The 19,501-nt window shown below is 54.3% G+C and overlaps 1 protein-coding gene across 9 annotated transcripts; it reads right to left on the bottom strand.

Moving 5' to 3' along the window:
• Positions 1–5,749: 5,749 nt before the first annotated feature.
• Positions 5,750–19,180, bottom strand: MEIS3 (Meis homeobox 3). 9 transcript variants are annotated; one of them, XM_032614018.1, is made up of 13 exons: positions 18,077–18,923; positions 16,130–16,311; positions 15,750–15,909; positions 15,603–15,653; positions 14,303–14,353; positions 13,974–14,072; positions 11,042–11,153; positions 10,709–10,857; positions 9,706–9,782; positions 9,408–9,466; positions 9,218–9,301; positions 8,795–8,864; positions 5,750–6,219 (listed from the first exon to the last, which is right to left on the bottom strand). In XM_032614018.1, the coding sequence occupies exons 1-12, from the start codon at positions 18,086–18,088 to the stop codon at positions 8,815–8,817; spliced, it is 1,086 nt and encodes a 361-aa protein (XP_032469909.1). In that variant the 5' UTR covers positions 18,089–18,923; the 3' UTR covers positions 5,750–6,219; positions 8,795–8,814. The 9 variants fall into 9 exon arrangements, 8 of the variants coding, with proteins under 8 accessions (XP_032469909.1, XP_032469907.1, XP_032469904.1 ...); XM_032614016.1 differs by having other exon boundaries at positions 9,218–9,304; positions 13,950–14,072; positions 18,077–18,922; XM_032614013.1 differs by having other exon boundaries at positions 9,218–9,304; positions 13,950–14,123; positions 18,077–18,921.
• Positions 19,181–19,501: the final 321 nt, after the last annotated feature.

The raw sequence follows: 19,501 nt of genomic DNA, 5'->3' as shown, positions 1-19,501 counted from the left end.
TTCTACAGTCTCTTCATTCTCTAGATGTTTGGGTTGTTTCCAGTGGGGAGCTATTTGTGAAATAAAGTTGCTGTGAACATTCATGTATAAGGTTTTATGTGGATATGTTTTCAATTCTCTTGGGTAAATACCTAGGAGCAGAATTGCTGCCTTAGGTAGGTGTATGTTTATGTTTAAAAGAAACTGCTAAACAGTTTTCCAAAGTGGTTCATCCACTTTACCTTCCCGCTCGCAATTCGAAGGTTCCGGTAGATCCACTTTGTGGTTTTTAATTTGCATTTCCCTGATGACTAATGAACTCGGACATCTTTTCATGTTCTTATTGGCTATTTGGATGGTCTCTTTTGTGAAGCGTCCATTTAAGTGTTTGATCTATTTTCTGTTGAGTTGTCTTTTTCTTCCTGGTTTGTAGGAGTTCTTTATATATTCTGCATACAAATGCTTGTTGAATGTCTGTACTACCAGTATCTTATTTGTGGCTTGCCTTCCTATTTTCATGATGTCTGCTGACGAACAGGAGTTATTCATCTTATACTTCAGTTTGTCCAGTTTTTCTGTACAATTAGTGTTTTTGTGTCCTGTTAAAGATATCTGACAACTATTTATTGAGCACATACTATGTCCCGGGCACGACTGCTCTAGGCACTGGGGATGGAAAGTCCAAACTTCACTTCTAGGAAGCTTTCCTCCTACCACTTGCACACGTGCAGACCGCATGTGGATATTCTGTGCTTCTGTTTGCTACAGCTAGTACCGTTTCTGCAGTACAGTTAGCAGAGGGGGATTTACGGTGATGATAGTGCCACCGGGGTTCAGGACCCTCACCTGTTCAGGCCTTTTACAAGACCCTGCACCTGATGTGTTGGCAGTTCTATAGTTTTTCCAAAAGAGGGCCTCTCGAATTGTATGAGCCTCAGGCCCCACAAAACCTGGATCCACCCAATTATATCAGAAAATTGGAAGCCACAAAGACACTCATCAATTGGGTGATGGCTGAATAAGTTATGCCTCGGAGCTCTCCTTGGCTGTAGAAAAAGCAAGCTCTCCACGCAGCATAGAATCATGGTTAAGGGCATGGATTCAGGAGCCAGACAGCCTGGATTCAAATCCCAGCTCTGCTACATACTCATTGTGCAGCCTTGGGCAGGTTACCCAATCTCTCTGGGTGTCTGTTGCTCCATCTGCAAAATGGAGGGTAATGAGAGTTATCTATCTTGCTGGGTTGTTTCAAAGATTGACTCCATATATGTAAAGTGCTTAGAACGGTGCCTGGCACATAGTAGGCATTACTTGAGTGTTTGCAACTACACCATGAGCTGTGGGGGTGAGCACAGTGATATCTTGAGATACCATGTAGAAATTTGATGGCACTCTCATCTCTAAAAAGTCTGGCCTTGGACTTCCCTGGTGGTGCAGTGGTTAAGAATCTGCCTGCCAATGCAGGGGACACGAGTTCGAGCCCTGGTGCGGGAAGATCCCACGTGCCGTGGAACAACTAAGCCCGTGCACCACAACTACTGAGCCCGCGCGCCTAGAGCCCGTGCTCTGCAACAAGAGAAGCCACCGCAATGAGAAGCTGGCGCACCACAACGAAGAGTTGCCCCCGCTCGCAGCGACTAGAGAAAAGCCCGTGCGCAGCAACGAAGACCCAACGCAGCCAAAAATAAATAAATTTATTTTACAAAATAAAAAATAAAAAGTGTGGCCCTGTTTCCTAATATTCTTTCCCCATGTCCCTGCCTTGGCCTGTCACCCCTGAAACCCACAAGGGAAGCCTTCCTTGTCTCTCCCAGCTTTTGGTGCTTTGCTGGCGAACTTTGGCATTTCTTGGCTTGTAGATACATCACTGCAGTCCTCCGTCTTCACATGGCTGTCTTTTCCTTCTGGCATGTCTGGGCATGTCCAAATGTTCCCTTTTTATAAAGAACATTTTTATAAGGAACATGTTTACAGTCATATTGGATTAGGGCCCACCCGATGACCTCATCTGAACTTGACCATCTGCTAAGACCCAAATGAGGTCACATTCACAGGTCCTGGAGTTTGGACTTCAGTATATCTCTTTGGGGGACAGAATTCCACTCATAACACCCCTCCTTTATTCCACCCTCCATGTGGCAGCCCGAGGGGCAAAGCACAAACCGACTCTGTCCTTTCTCTGCTCAAAGTTCTTCCAAGATAATGGGATATTATCAGCCCTAAAAAGAAATGAAGCACTGCCATGACACGGATGAACCTTGAAAATATTATGCTGAGTGAAAGAAGGCAGACACAAAAGACCTCGTATTGTATAATTCCGTGTATAAGAAACGTCCAGAACAGGCAAATCCACACACAGAGCCAGAAAGTGGATTGGTGGTTGCCTGGGGTTTGGGGTTGGGGAGGGGGAATCGGGAGTGACTTTTGGGTGTGATGGAAATGTTCTAGAACCGATTGTGGTGATGGATGCACAACTCCGTGAAGATAAGAAAGTCATTGAACGACACACTTTAAATTGGTGACTTTTATGGTATTTGAATTATATCGCAATAAAACTGCTATCAAACAACTTCCCTGGCTCCCCAGCGCCCTCTGGAGGGATCCCGGCCTCATTGCCCGGCCCCACGTTCTGATGCATCCGCGCGGGATGACCCCACACTGTTGTGGACACGTAACACAAGAGGCTGCAAAGCCACACACAGAAGACACTGCCATGGACACATATAAGGAGGCCCCCAGTTATAAAGACTCACTTTGCCACACGATCCCACCTAGACACACCCCCAGACCGTACCAGGTGGCCCAGTGGTCTCGCCCACCATCCCAGCCAGACACCAAGGTGGTGTCTATCAGGGATTCTGTCAGCTGTTGAGTATGTTTATCCCAATCGGGCATTCCAGAATTGGGGAAGTTATCACAGGATGGATTCGAGGATGCCCTGGGCCCATGGTGAGACGGACCTGAGTGGAAAAAAAAACATTAGTCATCTGATCTCCATGAGCACCCCGTCTGACTGGTTGGCCACATTGAAGTTTGGGGTCTTTGGGAATCAGCATGAGTTCAGAGCCGGTGTCTGGCAGTCCCCGAAAGGTCTGATTATTTCCTTTTTCCCAGTGCGCAGTGACCCTGGTCAAAGGCTGTAAGTCCCTTTGGGGAAGACCCGTAGAAAGATTAACTGTGAATTTCGGGCAGTGTACTGGGGTCCTTCCTCGAGGGGATCCGGCCTCCCCTCTTTCAAGGGGCCTTGGGTCTGTAACCTGGCTCAAGTCTGGGGATTGATGGAGGGCCCGCGACTCTCTGGTTTTAGGATTCAGGTTAGACTTTTGTTCACTAGACCCAGAACTCTTCCGTGTATGCAGACCAAGCCAGAACTTAGTGGAGAGGACATCTATTTCCCTCCTAGGAGCGCCATGATCAACTCCCAGCGCCATGGTCTCTTCTGATTGTTGTTTGCGGGGCTGTCCTTTGTGGTGGCCACGCCCACCGCGTGGTGGTGGCCACGCCCACCTGGCCTTTGGCGGCTCAGTGCCGCGTCTTAGCCCCTGCCGTCCCCGGATCGGATGATCCCACTGCACTTGTTTCCCAGTTCAGGGGCGGCCACCGTGAGGTCTGGTCTGCAGAGAAGAGCGGCCGTGGAGACACAACCAGGCTTTGGACATACGCAAGGTGGTCCCCAGTTATAAAGACCCACTGTCTTGTAGTCATGGACACGCACTCACACGGAGACATACAACCTATGAGGCACAGCGTGACAGCCGCAGCCCTTCCTCAGTGACATACGTCCCATTCAGTAGTAGGCTCGGCGGCGAACACACTCCTGGAGGCGGCCGCTACACCGATGCCCCTCCCCACAATGGCACGTCGACCCCAGATCCTAAGTCCACGGCCTCAGCCGTCATGCAATTGTCACACACACGCACATGCACCAACCCCGGTGACCACCCGGCCCTGCCATCCAGCCCCACATGGGCCACCCTGCAGACCCACCAGAGTCCCCGCCTCTCTGCCCCTTCCACTCAGCAACACCCACCCCCTGCACAGGCGGCCTCAAAACTCCAGGTTCAGCTGGTTCCTCACCCCAGGAAGTGAGGGAGGTATTTTTAGTTACAATTAACCTCCCGCCCAGTTGCCCTCCTCCCCCGTGGCACAGCCAATTGATTTAATTAGAGAGGATTAAATGAGAGGTATTTTCAACCAGGTGGGGGAGGGGGAGAGGAGACCTTCCCCTCCCCCACTTGCCAGTGTCCCTTTGCCAGCCAGGCCAGGTTGCAGGAATACAAAGCCCTCCCCTTGATGTAGACCTCAGGCCTTGGCCCAGCCCTGCCCCCTCCCCCATAACCCTCCCCCACCCGCCTTTAAAAGTGGGGAGAAGAGGTGTTGGAAGTCCTTGCTGTATAGCCCTCATCCATCCCATTCAGTCCCGGGCAGTTTGGGGAGAGACAAACTGTAACCATAGTCACCAAAACAATTTGTAACTCAGAAAACAATCGGTGATATAGGCCCTTTAGAAACCATAGACTCTTAGAATTCTATTTTTAAAAATGAGGGGTCGTGAGGCAAGTGGTTAGCTCACAGCCTGCCGGGGTTCTAATGGGAACACCCTCTCTACAGCTCTGTGACCCCGGGCGAACGATTTCACTTCTCTGGACCTCAGTTTCCTGATCTGGGAAATGTGGCCAGTGATCATACCTCCTCCTGAGGCTTAGTGGTAAGCGTTTACCAGATTGATAGGTATAAACCTCCTGGAACAGAGCCTGGCACAGCACGAACTAGAGAAAGGGTAAATAAATGTGTAAAAGAGGCACCTGTACTCCCATCCCTACCCTGCTCTGCTTTTTATGACACTGTCAGCTTCTAACAGACTAAATGATGTGCTCATTTATTTGGCCCATCGTGGGTCTTCCCCACTAGGACGTCAGCTCCCCCAGGGCAGGGTCTTGGGTTTGTTCACTCAAGTGCAGGGACGAGCAGAGGGTGCGTGTCCAGGGCACACCCGTGGCCAGGAGGAATGAATGACGAGGTGAAGGCGGCTGAGTCTCAGAACTATGGAATTTCTTCCTCCCTTCTCCACCTGTTTCCCAGGCACCTGCTGGGTAAAGGGTGCTTGCTGTCTGAGGCCCCAGGTCACCACAGTGACAGACAGAGAGACAAACTCCTACCTTCTGAAAGTGCTGAGGTTCCAGCCAATAATGAATAGGCAAATAAGTGATGGAAAGAATTCCAGGGAGGGGGTGATGGGGGACAGGGAATGAGGTGAGAGAGAGTGGTGGACAGAGCGGGGTGCTTTGGTTTGGCTGTTCCTGTGTCTTTGCAGAGGTGATCTCTGAGCCAGGAAGGTGTCCCAGGCAAAGGGAACAGCCAGGACAGACACCCCGAAGGGGGACTGAGCTGGTCATTTTCTACAAACAAGGTCAGCCTGCTGGGGTATGTTACCATGTAGCCCAGTCACTCCTGTTGTCCCCACTGCCTGCCAGCAGAGCCCCCTTGCTGACCTGTGGCTGGCCACAGATACACAAGAGAGCCCTTTTGAAGCCACAAGAACTGCCCAGCTCAGCCTACTACATCAACCTGTAGATTAATGTGCTAAAAATTAATTGGCCTTTTGAACCATGAAGCTTTGGTATGGTTTGTTACACAGCAATAGCTAACCGATACATACAGAGGGCCTGAGGAGAGAGCAGGATAAAAAGCATCAATTATTATCAGTGATTCATGAGCTTCAAACTGATGAGAATTTGAATCATGGAAGAGACCCACGAACTCAGATTGGTGGCCTTTTGTTTTTAAGACTTTATGCTTAAAAAAAAAAAGGTAGAAGACAACACAAGAGGGGAGTGGGGGAGGGGGAAAGAGGGTGGGCTGGGAGGATGAAGGGAACCTCTCTAAATGTCGGATCTGGGTGACCCTCCTTCCCTGATGGCCCCAGCCCACCCCCAATCCCTTCTCTGTCCTAGGGGTGGGGGGGTACCCAGCCGCCATCTTCTGAACACCCAGGCCCAGGATCTCAGCTCAGGTTCCAGGCAGAGGTGAGGGCAGAAGTGGGGCACAGGGCCTGGAGGCCTTGTCTTTGTCCTTGAGAGACCCTCGAGTGGGTGCTCAGGCCCCTCATGTCCCGGCAGGGCCCCAGGGAGGTAGGCATTGAGTTGGGGGGGCCATAGGAGGTGGGGTCCTGAAGCCAGAGGGCCAGGCGTTGACCAGAAGCAGGTATGAACCTGGCAGTCACAGTCCAGAGGTTGGGGTCTGTGGAAAGGAGAGGAGAGGCCAAGTCAGGAGGTGGAGAGGGCGTTTGGACCTACATCAGGCCTTCTGCGCTGTCCCCACCAGCCCCACAGTGAGAGGGACACAGAGAGACAGAGACAGAGGCAGAGAATCAGAACAGAAATGAAGGGAAAGAGACAGAGATGAAGAAAAGACAAGGAGACAGTCAAGACAAAGAAAGAGATAAAGATAAGGAGGGCTTCCCTGGTGGCGCAGTGTTTAAGAATCCACCTACCAATGCAGGAGATACGGGTTCGAGCCCTAGTCCGGGAAGATCCCACATACCGCGGAGCAACTAAGCCCGTGTGCCACAACTACTGAGCCTGTGCTCTAGAGCCCGTGAGCCACAACTGCTGAGCCCTCATGTCACAACTACTGAAGCCTGCGCACCTAGAGCCTGTGCTCTGCAACGAGAAGCCACCACAATGAGAAGCCCATGCACCGCAACGAAGAGTAGCCCCCACTCGCTGCAACTAGAGAAAGTCAGTGTGCAGCAACAAAGACCCAACGTAGCCAAAAATAAATAAATTAAAAAAAAAAAAGATAAGGCGAGAGGGACAGACAGAGCAGGATAGAGAAGAGACATGGAGATAATCAGAGATGGAGATGTGGAAAGAGAAAGAATGAGAGAGACAGAAATAAAGGGAGAGACAAAGAGGAAAAGGCAGGGATTGGGAGAGACAGAAAAGAGTGGGGAGAAAAGGCAGCTTGCTTGGGGAGCAGGATAAGAAGCTCCCTCCATCACTCTTGGTCCCAGAGGTCCCCTGACTCTGGACCAGGGCTCACCTGTCTGCAGTTGGTCAGGGCAGAGCTGAGACCCCCATGGACATGCCGGGCACTGAACAAACCTCTCCTCCTAGGCTCAGGCCTCCAGTGCTCTCCAAGCCTAAGCCCTTGCAGGTCTCCACTCTCATATCCCAGCCTTTCTGTGGGCCTTGATTTCATTACTCACCCATTTGACACACCAGCCTCAGCCCAGCCCAGTCCCTTTGTATGTACGTGTGTGTGTAGTGAGGGGCTGTCTCATAGCCTTTGCATATACTGTTCCTTCCTCTCCTGTCTCACTCCTCTTATTCTCCTGGTCTCAGCTCCAAAGTGCCCTCCTCCAGGAACCCCCCAGCCTAGGCCCGATGCCCCCTCTGGGTTCTTCCAGTTCTTGGGTTCCCTCCTCCCAGCCCTGCCTACTGTAGGTCATTACTGTCTGGGGACAGATCTGTCTCCCCCACTGGACTGTGAGCCTCATGGGCACAAGGCTGGGCTGTCATGGTCACTGCTGTGTCCCCATCACCACCCAGCACAGGGCTGGGCACACAGTTGCTCAGGGAATGTGTATGGAATGAATGAATGGATGCCAAACCAAGGAGTTTGGACCTCATCCAATGGGCACTAGGGAGACACAGAAGGGTTTTAATCCAAGGAGAGTCAAGATCTGATCTGTGGGGCTTCCCTGGTGGCGCAGTGGTTGAGAGTCCGCCTGCCAATGCAGGGGACACGGGTTCGTGCCCCGGTCTGGGAAGATCCCACATGCCGCAGAGTGGCTGGGCCTGTGAGCCACGGCCGCTGCTTTGGAAACTCCAGGCAGCCTCTCAACCCTGGGCGTTTGCACATGCTGTTCCCTCTGCTTTTCTAAGCTGAGTGAACCTGCACAAGTGAACTCTTCTCTCCGAGCCTCAGTTTTCTTATCTGTAAAATGAAAATAATAATAGCTTCTCTCTTTGGGGGTTATGGTAAAGACTGAGAAGATACTCTAGACTTAAGACTTGGGAGAGTAAAAGAATGCACCCCGCTACCTTGCCCCCAACCTTCTGCCCAGTGGTCTCCTATTCATCCTTCAATGCCCTACCCAGAAGCCACTTCTTCTATAAAGTCTTCCCTGATATCTCAGAGATAGCTGATGATAGCTGTGTTTTATTGTTTGAACTGTTGGACTAGATTGCCATTGGTTTCTAATGTCCACTTCCTCATGAGCCTAGAATCTTCTCAAGAGCTGGACCCTACCTAAGGCATGTCAATATATGTTTGGAAATGTATGTAATATGTGGATGGGTGGATGAGTGGGTGGGTAGGTAGGTGCGTGAATGCATGGGTAAGTTGACAAGTGGGTGGACATGTGGGTGGGTGGATCAATGTGGAGGTGGGTGAATGAGTGGGTAGATGTATCTTCTGATGGATGAAGGGTGGTGGATACATACATGGATGGATCCATGGGTAGGCAGGTAGGCAGGTAGGTGGATGAATGCATGAATAAGAGGGTGGATGTGTGGGTGGATGGATCAGTTTGGAGGTGGATGGATGAGTGGATAGGTGGGTGGATAGATGAATGAATGAGTGGATGAATGTATGTTTGGATGGATGAGGGGGTTGGTGGATGATTGATGGATGGATGAATATATGTATGGGTGAATTGATGGATGGATGGATGAATCGGAGAACCCTCAGTTCAGAGACGCAGGCTGACCCTGCTCTGGGTGGGTTCACTGTTGGAGTCTGGAGGTCTTACGAGGGGCTGAGAATAGCACAATCTCCAACCTAGTGCCCCTAGACCTAGGACACTCACATTTCTCCTGACTCCAGCCTCTATAAATAATGCCACTCTCCTTCCAAGTTCAAACTCATCCCCATTGATCCTGGAAGACAAAAGAGGAGTGTTAGTGGTCTTCACCAGACACCCCCATATGCCCCACTCCCCCTTCCTTCCCCAGGGGACTCCTCTATCAGGACAAACTGAGTCATCCTTTAAGAGGGTGCTGGTCCTTTAAGGAAAAGTGGAGCTTTCCAATGGGTGGTTGAAGCCTGGAAGAAGCAAACTCTGGGAGGAAAGGTGGGGACCAGGAAATCTGCATTTGCATCTTCGACTCCCCTCTTAAGCAAATGAAGCAAAGGTATTTTTCAAGAACTTAATCCCAGAAGGTGGGGCACATTGCTTGGAGGAGGGGCCTGGAGTGCTGGGGGTGTGGCTTAGTTAGGGGGCGGGGCTTACCTGGGGGCCTGACAGTCACTTGTGGCTGAGTCTCCGTGTAGGCCCCCACGGGCTGGCCCTCTGGGCTGAAGGCTGCACCCTGCCCTGCTAGGGGAGTTGACGGGTGCAGGCTGAGCCCCAGGATGCCCGGTTCAGGCTTTGATACTCCCCCGGGAACACTAGGCCCTCTCTTCCCACCTTCTCCCTGTACCTGTGCGGTTGGATTGATCGATCATTGGTTGCACGATGCGTCTCCGGGCATTAATGAACCTGGGAGGGGGCCATGGAAACGGAGGAGGGTGCAAAGAGGGAGTAGAAGAGAGGCAGAAATGAATACACAGGGACAGAGAGAGAGCAGGCAAGAGAGGACGGATACAGGGGCGGCAAAGCAGAGGCAGGACGAAGAGAGGCTCCGAGGGGCTTTGGGGCCTCCTTCAGCACCGCGGACAGCGCCCGGCCTCCCACCCCGGGCTGGCCCACGGACCGCCCAGGCCTCCGGTGTCACTCACCAGTTGTTGACTTGTAGGATGGTGAGCCCCGTGTCCTGGGACAGCTGTTTCTTCTGCTCCTCTGAGGGGTACGGGTGCTGTGGCCACCAGCAAGAGTCACCCTGCTTGCCTGGTTGCCCTCTGATCCACCAGGCCTGGCCTGCCCAGGTCCCAGGGAGTTGGTGAGCCCAGGCTGAGGCAAGGCCGGGAGAGCCGGCGGCGTGTCTGAGCTTCTCCGTGTTCCCCGGGGCCCAATGGAGGGAGGCAGAGCCAAGCTTCGGGCAATTACACCGGTGGGTGTCCCCCAACCTCTTCCAGCAATTAGAAGCTAATTGGCCAGCTCTCATCAGGGAGGTGGAGCTGGGGGAGGGGGGAACTGGGGGAACTCCACCGCCCTGGGGAAAGGAGGCAAAGCCCAGCACCAGCCCTCTCTGAGTCCGCTAGGTCCTTGTGCATGTCTCTCCCGGTCGCAATCTCTATCTTTCTCTGTGTCTGTCTGTCTGTCTCTCCCCCAATGTGACTCAGTCTCCCCCTGTGTCTCTCTTGCTCTGACTCAATGCTCTCCATCTCTATCTTTGTTTCGGCCTCTCCCTGTCTGTCCTCCTGTCTCCCTGAGGCAGGGTGGTTTGCTGATTAAGGCCAGACTGCCTGCATTTGAACCCACTTCTGGCTGTGAGACCTCTGGGCCTCAGTCTCCTCAACTGAGAAATGGAGCTAACAACATCGCTGTCTTCATGGGGTATGTTTGGCTGGATGGTGGATGACTGATGGGTGGGTGACTGGATGGGAGGGTCGGGGGGAGAGGACTGAATGAGTCCAGAGGCCTTAGTGGCACCTGGCACACAGGTAGTGCTCATGGATGTTTGCTCTTGTCAATCCCCATCTGCTTGAGAGTTTCCCTCAATATTTCCCTGCTGCCTCAGTCTCCCGTCTCTGGGTCTCTCTCCAGGCCTCAGTTTCTGTGTAGCCATCCTTCTCCATCTCTCTCTCTGCCCACCCCGCACCAGGGCCCCAAGGCTCTCACCGAGAGGTGCTGGAACAACCAGGCTCTCATGATGTTGGTGGCCACCTTGGGGAAGATCCCTCTCTTCTTGTTCTGCCGGCGCTCGTGGTCCAGCTCTTCGTCCTCTCCCCCAGAAGTGGGAGAGGCCACATTTGTGTCTAGTCCATCTCCTGAGCAGGGAGAGGCATGCTGTGCTGGGGACGGGAAAGGTGGGGGACCAGAGGGACCCAGAACTCTCCCCCAAGGCACCACTCCACACCCCAGTCATCCTTGCCCCTCCGGAAGTCCTACCTGCTATCTAACTTCAATCCTCAGACTGACTCCCACCTTCCCTCCACCTCTCAAGCTTCTCACCTTGGTCACTGGAGTTGTCACCACTCTGGGAGGCCAGGCCCCCGCTGGATGGACCCGGGGTCCCCAAATGTACAGACCCGCTGTCTTCATGGTCTCTAATCCATGTAGTATTCTGGAAAATAACAGATGGAAGTCAGTGCCAAGGCTTGGGGTATAATATACTACAGTGGCTAAGACCACGGGCTCTGGAGCTAGGAGTCCTGAGTGTGAAGACTGAGTCTGCCTCTTTCCTGGCTGTGTGTGACCTTGGGCAAGTCACGTCACCTCTCTGTGCCTCAGTTTCCTCAACTGCAAAAATGGAGGACAACCATCCCCACCCCCCTCACAGAGTGTGGTAAGGATTCAGTGAGTTAATTTACGTAAAGGCACACCGCAATCACTCAAGAAAGATGAGCTTGTACAGATCTCTGGCACCTGATCAGAAATCCCAGGAAGCCAACGCTCTTTCAAAATTCAAAACTTTTCATATCTTTAGGCAGTGCACACACCATGTATCTCCTAACACCTCCACAGTGTCTGGGGCATAACCTCGTCATCAAACTCATGAACATTTCTGCAGCAAAATGGATGAACATTTAACTAAGTGGAATAAATAAAGGCTATAAATAGCCTCTCAGTTCAGGTCAGATTTTGCTGCCAAATAAATCTGCACTAAACTTATGGGGAAAAAAAACACCAACTTCTAGTTTTCAGAGATTTGGTGGTCTCCAGATTGCAGATCAGGGAGTCGGGGGTTGTCTTTTCTTTATCCAGAGTCCTACACACTTTGAGGAACTTGACAATGTGTTGAATTCACCCCCTGCCCCAGCTCTGTGTCCCAGGAGGCCTACCCACCTGTATAGATACATCATTTCTTGGCCACTTGGTTTAAGGTTCTTCAGTTGTTGGGAGGCAGACTGGGTGGAAGTGGGGATGGCAACAGCCGCCTGCTGTCGCTGAGCCCTGGGGTACACCCCTGCCCCTGGTGAATGTCCTAGACCCTGCCCTCTGCTTTGTAATTAGTCCCTCACCCCTGCAAATGGATGCATCATTTGTGTCCTTCCAGGGCTCAGCCTGAGACACGGCACCTTAGAGAAGCTTTCTGCGGGCTCAGAACATCTGTGTGGAGTTTGGGGGCTTTGGGGATGGGTTGTGTGCAAACGACAGAATCATCAGGTCTGAAGGCTTTTGCGCATTGCTGGAATTGTCACCCTGCCCTTCTGGCACTGGATCTGATCGGATGAGCGTCCGTGTCAGTGTACCTGAAGCTGTCCTGAGACCGTCATGCAGCATGCCAGTGTGAACGTGCTGACGTCCGTGCCCGGCAAGGCAAGGTTGTCCCCGGAGAAGAGGTGTCAGGTGGGCAGAGCTAAGACACGCAGCCGTATTTGAGCGTGCTTGTGTCACTCTCTCAACAGGCCAGGTGGCTACACCTGGCAAATGCAAGGCTACATTTCTTTTTCTAAGCTTGTGGCTGTAGTTCTAGGGGTTGGTGTCCTATGTGGGAGAGAGTGTGTGGTTATCCTGAGTCCTGCATGAGTGGGCAGGCAGCTCCGTGACTCTTTGGCGGGGGATGATGGCCAGAGGAGTGTGTTGGCAGCTGTGTGAGGATATAGAATGTGGCTCTGCCTCCAAGGGAGCTGTAACTGACCGGCACACGCACGTGGTGTGCTACTGAGCTGGTGCATAATACGGGTTGTGGGGCAGAGGGTCCTTGAGGCTCGTCTGTGACTGCTGCGTGTGCATGCTCCAGTCTGCATAGTTGTGGTATGGCCACGTGCCTGTATTTGGGTGTAGGTGTCATGTTGTATAATTGTCGCATTGACAGTGTGACCGCCTCGTGGGTTTGGGCCTCACTGGGATCCGCACGGCTGTTGTGTGATTGTTACCTGGGTGCCTAAGTCTATGAAACTACAGTCTGACTGATCCTGAGACTGAATGAATCTGGGGCCACGTGGCCATTGAGTGGCAAGGTGTGTGCCCACACCTACAGTAGTCCAACTGTTAAGAGGTTAGGGTAGGACTTCCCTGGTGGCGCAGTGGTTAAGAATCTGCCTGCCAATGCAGGGGACACGGGTTCAAGCCCTGGTCCGGGAAGATCCCACATGCCGTGGAGCAACTAAGCCCGTGCGCCACAACTACTGAGCCTGCGCTCTAGAGCCCACGAGCCACAACTACTGAAGCCCACGCGCCTAGAGCCCGTGCTCCGCAACAAGAGAAGCCACTGCAGTGAGAAGCCCATGCACTGCAAGGAAGAGTAGCCCCCGCTCGCCGCAACTAGAGAAAGCCTGCATGCAGCAACGAAGACCCAATGCAGCCAAAAATAAAGAAATAAATTTATAAAAAAGAAAAAGAGGTTAGGGTAGCGTGTGTGTGTGTGTGTGTGTGTGTGTGTGTGTGTGTGTGTGTGTGTGCAGGCACTGTGGTTGCTCTGGGTCTAAGTGTGGCTGTAGCTGAGTTTATGTCGTAGGATCTGGGGCCATTCGGCTCCATCTCCAGCTGGATGGCTGTTACGTTGTTGACGTGTGTGTACTGCACACACACACACACACACACACACACACACACTCTCTAGAACGGCAGTGTCTCAGTCAGGCTGTGTGATCTATGATGCTATTATGCTGTCGGGCTGTGAGTGTTTAAGTATGTGGCATATGCTATCACCTGACTGTGAGTGTAATGGGTTTTGTGGCTGTTTGTGAACCTGTGTGGGTGTAGCCAAGTCTATGTGTGGCATCTGCAGCTGTTGGGGTGTGTATGCGTCCTGTCATGCAGCTGTATTGCAGTCTGTGTGGCTGTTGCATAGTTGGTGCCTGTCCTGTGGTCAGGCCATGTCTGACTGTGGCTGTCTAAGGCTGTGTGGTGTGTTGTGTGTGCCCTGATACTGGAACCCAGCTCTCTGGGCATGCCTTTGGTTTCAGGGCAATACCTGTCGCCCCATCCTGGGGCCCACCTGATCTGGGAGGCTCGGGCAGGAGGCCGGGTAGTCGTCGAGATCCTCCCTGCAGCCGCCGTCCCGATCCTCGATGACCAGGTCGATGGGCATCTTTCCCTTGAGGCAGGTGATGTAGCGGTGACAGAAGTTGTCGCACAGGTCGTGGACCTGAGGGGGCACCGGGGTACTGGGGGGGCCACCCGGGGGCCAGGGCTGGGGTGTATAGGGATGGGGGTGGCCTTCTGCTCCAACTCTGGTGGGGAGAGAGCCTGAAGGAGGGGTGGAGGGGGAAAGAAGGGAAGGGATGGGGGCAAGTGAGGGCGTGAGGGGAAGTGAGGAGCACTCACCTTCTCCAGCTCCAGCAGGTGGAAACGGAGCACTTGAATGGCTTGTATCATCTGAAAACAGAGACACAAGAGGGGAGGGAGAGAGGGAGCGAGGGAGCGAGACAGAGAAGAAGGAAGAGGAGAAGGTGAAAAAAGAGAAGAAGGAGGAGGAGGAGGAGAAGAGGAAGAAGAAGGAGAAGGAGAAGAAGGAGAAGGAGAAGGAGAAGAAGGAGAAGGAGAAGGAGGAGGAAAAGGAGGAGAAGAAGAAGGAGGAGGAGGAGGAGGAGGAGGAGGAGGAGGAGAAGGAGGAGGAGAAGGAGAAGGAGGAGGAGGAGAAGAAGGAGGAGGAGGAGAAGGAGGAGGAGGAAAAGGAGGAGAAGGAGGAGGAGGAGGAGAAGGAGATGAAGGGGAGGAGGAAGAAGAAGAGAGAGAAACAGAAAAAGTGCATTGGATGACAAACAGAAAAAAGAGTGCAAAGAGAGACAAAGACAAAACGACAGGGGCAGAGAGAAATAGAGAACAGAGATGGAGATCCAGAATTAAGGAACAAGGGAGTGTGAGATTGAGATCAGAGACAAAGAAAGAGAAGCAAGAGGTGCAAGAGACAGAAGAGGACCCATCACAAGAAGAGTGAGCTAAGGTATGCTCTAATAATAGCACCACATCCTTTGCCTGCTTGCCCTTGGATCCATTTCCCACCCTTCACCTGAAAACTACATTTCCCAGAGTCCTTTGCCAAAGGGTTCAGCCAATAGGAAGCTCTGGTGGGAGCTGGAAAGCAAAAGGAAGGGACAAGTCGGGGTATTTCTCCCTCTCTCTCCCTCTCCTCCTCCTCTTCCCTTTCTCCCTCTTCTCTCTCCTCTCCTCTCTCCTTTACAGCTAACTGCTTTTATTCATTTTGATGTGAGCCCTGTTCTGACTGATAGAACAGCAAACACTTAATGAGTCCCCATTCAGTGCCAGGCATTGTGCTACATGCTTGACTCTCTTTAACTCATTATACACTCGCAACAGCCCTACAAGCTAGAAATTATTACTAGCTACACTTTACAGATGAGGAAAACGGGGCCCAGGGAGATGGAACTACTTGCCCTGGTTCTTAGAACTAGTAAGTATAGAGCTGGGATTCGAACTCAGGCCATCGAGTCCCTGTTCTCAAACTCTAGGCTACACTGCATTGCAAATGGGCAACAATTATCACTATTTGAGGACGTGGGCCAGGCGGTCTCCTCTTTGCTCCCACAACCAATCCCAGGGCTATGGAGTGTGGAACAGGAGACCCCCTTGGAGGAGGAGGAGTTGGGGAGGGCCCAGGTCTCACCAGATTGTCCAGCTCCGGGTTGGAGGAGAAGAGAGGCCTCTCGGAGCGGACCTGGGAGAAAGAGAGAGGCCAGGGAGGGCACATCCTGTCTCCTGCCCACCCCACTTCACTGTTTCTCCTGGCGCACAGCGGATGGTGGGTGCCCACCTGCTTGGCAAAGGCTGCGATGTCCTCATTGAAGGAATCGGAGGAGCATACGTCACTGCCTGGGGGTGTGCCCAGCCCAGTCCCAGCCCCATCACGGGGAGAACACGTGGCCAATTCACATTTCTCAAAGACCAGGGCCAGCAGCGGGAAGAGCGGGTGTCTGGGGAAAGCAGGGGGTGAGAGTTCACAAGGGGAGGGCAGGGGGGCTGGGAAGTATGGCGCAACCGGGAGGTGGAGAGGAGACCCAGAGGGAAGAGGTGGAGAGACAAAGACAGAGTGAGACCGAGTCAGAGAAGAGAAACATATCCAGAGAGACAAAGAAACAGGGCGGGGGGCACATCCCGAGACCCCATGGAGCCCTCAGCCTTGTCCCCACTCACCCGTAGATCTCATCCTTCTCCCTCCTCAGGCCATCACTATCCAAGCCCAGGGGCGGGGGCTGGGGAGGCCGGTGGGGGCCGTAGGGCCCGGGGGCTCTCGGTGCCGAGGGCACTGCCTCCGAGAAGCCAGCCAGGGCTGCAGTGCTGTCCACGATGCCGGGGTAGTGGGGCAGCTCATCGTACTGGGTGGGGGGAGGTGAGAGGGGAAGAGCCCCAGGGACGTGTCAGCACCAACAAGAAACCTCCCTACCCTCGCACCCAGGAAATGCCCCCTCCTTGCCCCAGTCACCTGCCCTACTGTCCCCAAGTGTCCCAGCCTTGCTCCCTTAGGCCCCCGATGTCCCATGGAGCTGTCTGGGTGGGACTGAAGGCCCTGTCCTCAAGCCTTCCCTTGGACCCGTGGACTGTGAAAAATGTCCCGTCAGAGATTCCCAGTGTGTGGGCAGGAGGGTCCAGGGGAGAGAGACTGACCCAGGTCTTGGATCTGAGGGTCAGGGTTGCGGGGGGTCAGGGATTGGCTGGCTGGCAACTGCTAGCTTCTCACAGAGAGTTAGGGGGAGAGAGATGTGAGAGAAGAGAGAGACTGGGAGGCAGATGCAAGAGAAAGACAGAGGGAAGGAGAGATTAGAGGGAGAGAGAGAGAGGGAGGGAGAGAAATGGTGAGAGAGACAAAAAAGGTGGAGAAAGAGACAAGAGATAAAGAGAGATGTAGAGTCAGAGGGAAGAGAAGAGAGGGAGAGAGATACACACAGGGAGAAGATACAGGAGAAACAGGCAAAGGGAGACAGGGGGCAGAGAGAGAGAGAGAGAGGCAGAGACAGAGAGACAGAGAAGGGGAGAGAGAGGAGGGGAGAGAAATCGATTCTCGCTCATGGGCACTGCCCATCAAAGCAGTGCATTGTTTGTACACAAATGTACGCATACAGTCTCCCCCGCTTCAATTTCACTTCCCAGATGAATATGCACGTCTGAGTGCATCTTGTCACACTCCACTCCCCCTGTGGGCCCACCACACGCGCGCACACACACACAGCCAAAAGCCAGGCGCAGGAATGAATGAGTGGGTGAATGAATCAACGCATGAGACATTTAGCACAGTGCCTGGCGTACATTCAATAAACACTTGTTGAACCAAAGTATAACCCGGCTCAACCACGCAAACGCACTTGTGCCAACAGCCCCAAAGAGAAATCACGCGTGAGATTTCTGTGTCCTGTCATCACAGAAGCACACGCACCGGTGAAGCCAGGGGACCTTTAAGTCACCCACGTCCAATCCTTTCCTCGGAGATGAAGAAAATGAGGTTCAAAGAGGCAAAGGGACTGGAGAGGGGGAGGTACCAGTGTTCCTGCCATAGCGGGTGTGCGCACGGAGGGCTCTGAGTGTGTGTGTGTGTCTTTCCTTTTCTCCTAACTTCTCCTGAGCACTGAAGTTAAATCCAACTGCCCCCCCCCACTGCATTGCACATCTCAGGATGTCCTCGAATCCTGCGGTATTCCTGCCCCCCTCCACCCCCAAAGGTGCCTGCTCACCTCTTCGCCTGTCTCTCCAACCCCAGGACAGCGGAAGAGAATCCCTTGGCCCTGCCTGGTGAGACCCACCTCTCCCAGCACTGTCCCCACGCCTAACCCTTTGGAGGACATGAAACAAAAGTAGACCAGGGAGAAGGATGGGAGAGGGACGAAAAAGAAGGGGGTGGGTAGGATAAAGGGCCTGAGATGGAGGGGAGACCAGGGGCAGAGAGGGGAGACTGAGGGGCAGAGAGAGGGGAGACCCGGGGTTAGGAAGAGGGGAGGAGATTCAGGGGCAGCGAGAGGGGAGGCAGAGAAAGAGATGGTGGAGAGAGCGGGATGGGCTGATGGGGGCCAGAGCTCCCCAGGGAGGAGATGGAAGGATGGGGGATGCGACCACCGGCCGGGGCACAGGATCGTCCGCCCTCAGACCTACCCTCCGGGCCATGGGCTGATGCCGGCGGCAGCTCCCGGGTCTCTCCAGGGCCTGGCCGGCGGGGAGGGCGCAGCCAGGGGCAGCGGCCCCAGATGGCCCGAGGGGCCGACGCCAGGGGGTGGGGCAGGAGGCTGGGTGCCCGGCCCCCCCACCCCCACCGCCGTCAGCGGCAGGCGCCGGGCCGTACGGAGACTCCGAGCATGGACCCCCAGCCTCCTGCCCCCGCGGGGGTCACAGCTAGGGGCTCCTGCCAGCGAGGGCAGGGGCGAGAAGGCGGGGGAGGGCCGCCCGAGGCCCCCTCCCCGGGGCCCCCAGTCCCTCCCCCGGGTCCTGGGAGGATGGAACCAGCCCGAGATCCACAGACCGAGAGGCGGGGGAGAGGGGGGCGCGAGGGGGCCCGGCCCGGGGGACGGGCGGCGGGCGGCGGCTCCCAGCGCGGTGCGGGGTCCCGGCGTTGGCGGGCCGGAGGGATGCTGGCGGCTCCGTCTCTCCCCCTCTCCTCCTCTCCCCCTCTCCCGGTCTCTCCCTCTCTCTGTGGTCACATCCGGAAGTTCCACAGCGGAGATGCTTAACCCACTGTCCGCCGGCGGCTCAGCCGCTGGAGGGGCGGGGCGGGGCGGGGCGGGGCGGGAGCGTCCGGAGCCCCTCCCCTCCCGTCGCCTTCCCCCCTCCCGGGGGGTGCGGCCGCTCTCCGGGGCGGTTTTTTGTTTGGGAGTCTCGCAGCGTCTGGTCTGCCTCGGTCCCCACCCCTCCTGCCTTCCTCTCTCCACGTCGCGCGCTCTCCTCCCACCGCGCTCGGGTCTTCTCCGCCTGTCCCCCTCCCGGCCGCCCCAGGTCCCTGTCTCTCTCTCTCTCCCCCCTTTCCTCCTCCTTTCCACCCGACCCCGTCTCTCTCTTTCTCCATCTCCCTGCTTCCCTTTTTTCGCTAGGTCTTCGAGTCTCTCTCTCTCTCCATTTCTTTCTCTCTTTTTCTCTCTGTCTCTGTGTCTGTGTCTCTCTCCCATTCTCTGCTCCCCACAGCTCTAACCCCTCTCCTGGCCGCCCACGCTCCCACTCAGGCCCTCTGATCAGTGCCTCTCCACCTCCTCCTTCCCCTGTTCTCTCTCTCTCTCTCTCTCTCTCTCTCTCTCTGACTGGGAGACAGCTCAGAGGAGAACCAGAGGCTGGAAGTAACCAAACCCTATGATGTACTTTCTCTTCCTTCTCCAGCCCCGCCCCCCCCCCCCCCCCCCCGCAACTTCCCACCCCGGGAGACAGGGACACTTGTGCGCTTGCCTGAAGCCATCTGTGTGTGTGTGTGTGTCCCCAGCTGTGTCTGTCTGTGTGTCTGGTTGTTGGATCATGCCTGGTGTGGGTGTGTTGTTTCTGTTTCTGAATATAGTGGGTGTGTAAGTGGTGTGTGTGCGCACGCATGCGCGTACATGC

The sequence above is a fragment of the Phocoena sinus genome, chromosome 19 (assembly GCF_008692025.1).
Source record: "Phocoena sinus isolate mPhoSin1 chromosome 19, mPhoSin1.pri, whole genome shotgun sequence".
Classification (NCBI taxonomy): domain Eukaryota; kingdom Metazoa; phylum Chordata; class Mammalia; order Artiodactyla; family Phocoenidae; genus Phocoena; species Phocoena sinus.
Note: the sequence above shows the minus strand (reverse complement) of the source record. Positions and strands in the feature narration are given on the sequence as shown.